Source organism: Archocentrus centrarchus, unplaced genomic scaffold (assembly GCF_007364275.1).
Source record: "Archocentrus centrarchus isolate MPI-CPG fArcCen1 unplaced genomic scaffold, fArcCen1 scaffold_54_ctg1, whole genome shotgun sequence".
NCBI classification, from domain to species: domain Eukaryota; kingdom Metazoa; phylum Chordata; class Actinopteri; order Cichliformes; family Cichlidae; genus Archocentrus; species Archocentrus centrarchus.
In genome coordinates, this window is record NW_022060276.1 from 2,014,675 (window position 1) to 2,020,674 (window position 6,000).

Consider the following 6,000-nt stretch of genomic DNA (forward strand, 5'->3'; position numbering starts at 1 on the left):
TAAATAAAAAATAAAATTTTTAGAGCATGTTTAATTTGCTATAAAAATAATCCACATGCATTCTATAGAATTGAATCAATGTAGGTTGTAAAAACTGTCCAGATGAGCATTCCCTTATCTGTAACCTACACACACCCTTCCTCCCTCAGGATCTCCTGTGTTAATGGGGGTCACATTTGTTAGTTTTATTGTCCTTTGGTTAGTCTTTTATGTAGGGACATGTAACTGGGGGAGGATCTTCTCTTCTTTATGGAAGGGTTAAGGAGGGGGAGAACAGGGGGGTGTAAAAAGATATAGGTGCATTGTGTTTCTCTGTAACAGGCAGAATTCATATACATACTCAGGAATGTATGTATGTGACTAATCCTTGCACGAGTGATAAAGTATGTAAAGGAATCTTCTCTGCCTCATTTGATAAATACATTTCTATAACAATTTTGGTGATTGTTGGTAAGATCCAGTGAGTTTTTCCACAAAGAGTGACGAGTCTCTGGCCCAGCTGAAGAAAAAAAAAAAGCTTCAGTCCTCTTGCATTTGCAAATTGAGGAACTCGAATTTTCACTTCTTTGTTGGACAGCTGCCTGGATTCAACAACCCTGCCTTAGAGGCACGGCCGTAACACCCATTAAGTGAGAAAGATTCCAAATAATTTAAAATAGGAACTGGGAAAAAATAAAATAAAATTTTTGATTTAAAAGGTAAATTAAAATTGCATTTGTCACTGTCAGGGTTGGATAGACATTGGGAGTCTGCTTAAAAGGGTAACACCCACCAGCAAGTGGGTGGCACGCAGACTGAGGCACGTGTAAAAGAGGTTAAAGATAAGTTGTTTGACTTAAGGTGATTAGGCCTCATTGAATGTGATCTTTTTCTTTGTTTTCTAGACATTGAAGAAAACTTGTGAGAGACGTCTCACTAGGAAAAATGGGATCTTAGAGCAGTGATGTTAACCCTTCCCCTGACAGTGCCACATGAAAATGAGATAAAGAGATATGGATCCAAATATTTGGGATCTGTAAATTTTTGGGTTAGAGTGTGCAGAAAAAAGTGAAAATTTGTAAAACGACTAAATATGAAAAACAAATGAAATGTTTGAGTGTTAAGGAAAATGGAAATGGGAACGTAGGAATAGAAAATTAATAGTTAAAGAACTCGGCGGAGAGCGAGATCTTAGCAGAACTTGAGCAGCAGAACAGCTGAAGTCCCAATTAATGGAGTGGCGGTTTTGGGGCCAACTCCATTTGTTGTTACTTGTGATACCTCATCTCTCTGTGCCCTTTTTGCAGGCAAATTTATAAGCGCTGAAAATCTCTGACCCAGATCTGGACTCCTGCCCTCTGATCAGACATCGTCTGGACCAGAATGATTGTCAGTAAAAACGAGACCCACCACCTCCACCTCTTCATTGAGTCGCTACTGCACCACAACCTGCAGACAAGCAGTACAGCTCCACCTCAGAAGAGCCCTTAATACTGCTCTCTCCTGTATGGAGACAGACCAGATCGGCTGCTCAGAGGAGAGACCTGAAGTGTGACAGCCGTCACACTGAACTGAGCAGCATACGCAGGAGATGGTTAATGAGAAGAAGAACCACCAGAAGAAAAAAGGACAAATAAGATGCTGACAGAGAACAGCAACATTGACTCTGTACTGAATCGTTGTCACTAGGTAAAGTGTTGCCCGTGGAAGAAGACGGGGTGACTTTTCCAGGTGCGTCTAGATGACAGATGTTACAACTGCAGCCTGATGGGTCATTGGTGAAACGAATGCCCAAGACTGGTGAAGGGAACACGGACTAACCAGACTGTGTCACAGTGATCGGAGAGGAGGACTCCAGACAAGTCAGATGAAGGCGAGTTGCCTGATCAGCAGAAAAGGGAAGTGAGATATCACACACACACACACACACACTCATTCATTACTGGCGTCTAACACACAGTCTAGCACACGTGCAGCAACCTGCTCAGCAGGTTTCCTGTAACATATTATTTTAATGCATCCATGTACAGTTGCATTGGAATTGCATAGGAAAATGCTTATGCTAAATTTAATTGTAAATGGGAAAATTTTTCTTTTTTGGTTGATTCGGGAGCAACAAATTCTACTGTCCGTGAATATGCATTATTTGTTTCATTTAAGTTAAAGTGGACGCCACATCTATTCAATGTCCACATCTGGGAATACAGTTAAATAAGTTTTGCAGTTCCAAGCTCAGGAAAAATAGTCAGGACAACTGTTCACCCAGTCTTTTAGTGCCTAAAATGTTTTAGCTTCCAGGAGTAAAATTAAGTCTAACTTTGTCCGATTATATCTACCAGTGGAAACTAAGTCAAAATTCATTTTTCTAAAAAATTTAGATGAAATACGCAATTTGGTGAGTCCTAATTCTGATTTTATGCCAAAGTATGATGTAGGCCCTATTAGGGACTGTGAACCTTTTATCAGACTGAAATCTGCTTTTTGCCCTTGTTAAAAACAATATCCTCTTAAACCAGAGGCTGTTGCTGGCATAACACAAGTATTTAACTCCTTATTGGCTACTGGAGTTATTGTTTCATGTCTTCTCCCGTTTCTATTCCTTTTTTCCCTGTGGAGTTAAAAATAGGGCTGTTCCCAGAGCCCCTATAGTACCTAATCCACATGCCATTTTTTTTTTTTTTTTTTTTTTTTGTGGCTCCTTTCACAGATTACCTGATGGTGTCAACCATGTTGGCTCTGATCCTCTGTTTCAGGGATTCAAGCCTTTGCTACTCTGGAGGAGTGTCGTTTTTGAGCTAAGTGTACCTCCACCCTTCGTGGATGGTTTCTTCAAAGAAAGAAAGAAAAAAAAACACTTGTCTGCCTTCCCTTGGTTTGCAAAAATGGAGTCATGGGTCAGACCATGTCTCCAAAGGGGGGATACTAAGAATGATACTTTGAAAAACAAACTGGCCAAATGTTATGAGGAGACGGGACTTTCTTGGGTTAAAGTTTTGTTATTAGTGGAAATGTACATGCACATAACACCATCAGAATTAGGACTTACTCCGTATAGAATAGAATGGTTTTACTGTCATTATATAGGATATACAATGAGATTGGAGGGTCACTCCTGTTTAGTGCCATATAATACAAAGTCAAAACTTACTAAAATGAAAATAACATAATCTAATATAATCAAATATATAGAAAATAAAAGGTATATTAAAACTAAAGAAAATAAGAGATGTATAAAGTATACACTGGTGCATATATATATACATTCATAAGAAATATATTCATTGTAATAGAAGGCAGAAGAGAGCTGTGATTTGAGTGACTGGATGAGGAAATTTTTACAAAGTAAACAAGTAATTGATGCTAGTAAACTGCCAGAAGCATCTTCTTTCTCTCCACAGGTGCCACTGATACAGCCAGGAGACTGGGTGCTGGTCAAGGTCATCAAATGGAAGTGCTGGTCAAACCCGAGGTGGGACGGTCCATATCAAGTTCTACTGACCACACCAACAGCAGTGAAAATCGCTGAAAGATCTACGTGGATTCATCTGAGTCACTGCAAGAAGGTGGAGCCACTTACTTCGGAGTCTGGTTACAAAGGGGGAAATTCCTTATAGTGGTTTTTTCGTCTCAACCCAGTGAAGAAAACAACTGATCCCTACTCCTTTAGAATGGCGCCCTTCTGCAGCCTCATAATTATTTTCAGCGTGAGCACACTGCTAATTTTAGGAGGAACATCTTCATTAAATTACACCCAGTACCCACATGAATATGCAACCAATGAATGGTGGCAGTTAATGAACGTCACAGCTCATGTTAATAATTGGACAAATTGTTATGTGTGTGCACATATGCCAGTGGCAGGACACAATACTGGACTGAGGCCTTACAATGTTAGCTGGGAGCACTCATGGTGTCTCTATGGGTTGGCTACACATCCAGGGAGAAGAGCTAAGAAAGAAGAAAGAGCTTTATTTGTCACATACATTTACATGCAGTGAAATTCATTCTCTGCATTTAACCCATCACACACATAGAGTATGTAGTACACACAGCATGGAGCAGGGGGCAGCCAAAGGGCGCCCGGGGAGTGAAGCAAATTTTACCTCAATTCTTAACGTAAAGGGGATAAGTTCTCCTATTAATAGAAACTGTTCTATGTTAACAGATTTGCTCACTTGGCCCCAGTTAGCTAACCCCCTTCTTGAGGTGCTAATGTTGAATCATTTGCCAGAGAAAGCTTTTCCAGCATGTGTTATAGCAAATGGAACCATCAAGGTGGGTAGATTACCAGCCACTCTCTGTAATGCTACCTATTCGTACTGTCCACCAACAGATGAGAGACAATGCCTGACCTGCCTAAAAAATATTGCTTGTTATAATAATCTAACTGTACGGAGGAAGGAATGTCAGTCTGACCTGGCCTACAGAATACAGATGGACACTGGAGAGCTGAGTCAGTGCTCACGAGTAGCACCAGGACCCAAGGGAACAAGAGTGTTAGCGGATTGGTATTTCATCTGTGGTCACAAAGCATACGTGTCCCTTCCCCCAGATTGGGGAGGCTTGTGTAGTGTTGCATATGTGTCAGATCATGTCTTTTTCATGCAGTACCAGGCCAGTCATCCACATCACAAGACGAAGCGACAGGTTGGAGAGTGGCTCACGAGCCATTCAGAAGTCCCAGAGGAGCTCCGGATTTGGGGAGTCGGAGCGAAGATTGCCCAGTCTATCTTTCCAAGAATTGGACTGGGATTTGTGCGTGACCAAGTGGAAATAAATCGCTATGTAATATTACGTCTGGTAAATACAACCATAGCTCTAGGACAAGGAACTTTAAAAGAGTTAAGTTCACTCAGAGCAATGGTGATGCAAAATAGGATAGTATTAGATCTTTTGACAGCGTCCCAGGGTGGCGTGTGTAAGATTATTGGTAAGACATGTTGTACTTACATCCCAGATGAAGATGATGCTGGTGGAGCCATAAGGGAGGCACTCGACAGACTGACTGAATTACAGAAATATGTACAGCAGGACACTCAGGAAAGCCAGAGTGATTGGTTTTCCTGGCTAAATGCGGGAACTTGGTGGCAGGTATTGTTGAAATGCCTGACTCCTGTTTTGTGTGTGTTAGTGTTGATTTGTGTGTTTACAATGTGCATTCTGCCCTGCATCAGGTCCATGATAACAAAGATTTTTACTGGTTATGTTGTCATATTTGCAGCTTCAGATGGTCGACCAAGACGCTGAAATGACTGCAGATATTTTGTAAATATGTATATATCTGGCAATGAATGAAACCCACACTGAAAATGTGCAAGCAAGTGGTGCGGCGTGGAAAAAAGATGCCAGTGAAGTTATGATAAACAGGGGGGAAATGTTGGAGTTATGGTATAAATTCCATTCTGTTTATTATAAATTATCATATCTTCTGTTTGTATATTTTCTATAAGTTGTTTTATGTGCATATGATACTGTTGTTTTTATGTTTGAAATGGGAACACGTGGTGGTATTTCTTACAAAGGAAGTTGTAGTTACCTGCAGGCTGCTCTCGGCCTGCAGAGAACACATATAGGATACGTGTCTCGTATACGCCATGTTACATGCGCACATGTCACAGTATGCTTACGACCATATATGGTAAGGAAAAAGCCAAGAATGTTGTTTATTACATGCTGTAAACTGTGTTTGATGTAACCCACGTGATCTTATTGTGAAAATCCGAATAAAAGCGCTGCGCAGGAAGCAGTTCGCCAGGACAGATAACTTCCGCTCAGCTGAGAGCTGAGTTCAAGGAACGGATCTCTCCTCCTTGCGCAACTTCAAATGAGTTGTGTGTTTGTTCTCTGAGTTTTTAAAATGATCTGAACCTATCACTGTGAGAGGCCTTCAAAAATAAAATAACTACAGTTCCCAGCAAGATGATGTCACTTCCTGTTGTTGCATTAAAAACGTGATAGTTTATGCTCACAACATGGTGGCTGATATTTAAATGTAGGAAATGCTTTTAGCAGCTGAGGAAT

The 6,000-nt window shown here is 40.7% G+C and overlaps 1 protein-coding gene across 5 annotated transcripts in view; it reads left to right on the plus strand.

Annotated features, from left to right (window-relative positions):
• Positions 1-5,480, plus strand: part of LOC115777477 (uncharacterized) — a 69,097-nt gene extending 63,617 nt beyond the window's left edge. The window contains exon 3 of one of the 5 annotated variants that reach the window (XM_030725393.1): positions 2,780-5,480. In XM_030725393.1, the coding sequence (XP_030581253.1) occupies positions 3,868-5,226 (1,359 nt within the window). In that variant the 5' untranslated portion in view covers positions 2,780-3,867 and the 3' untranslated portion in view covers positions 5,227-5,480. Of the gene's footprint in view, positions 1-1,286 lie in introns of all 5 variants that reach the window. The other 4 variants (XM_030725392.1, XM_030725394.1, XM_030725395.1 and 1 more) reach the window with 4 other exon arrangements.
• The last annotated feature ends 520 nt before the right edge of the window (positions 5,481-6,000 follow it).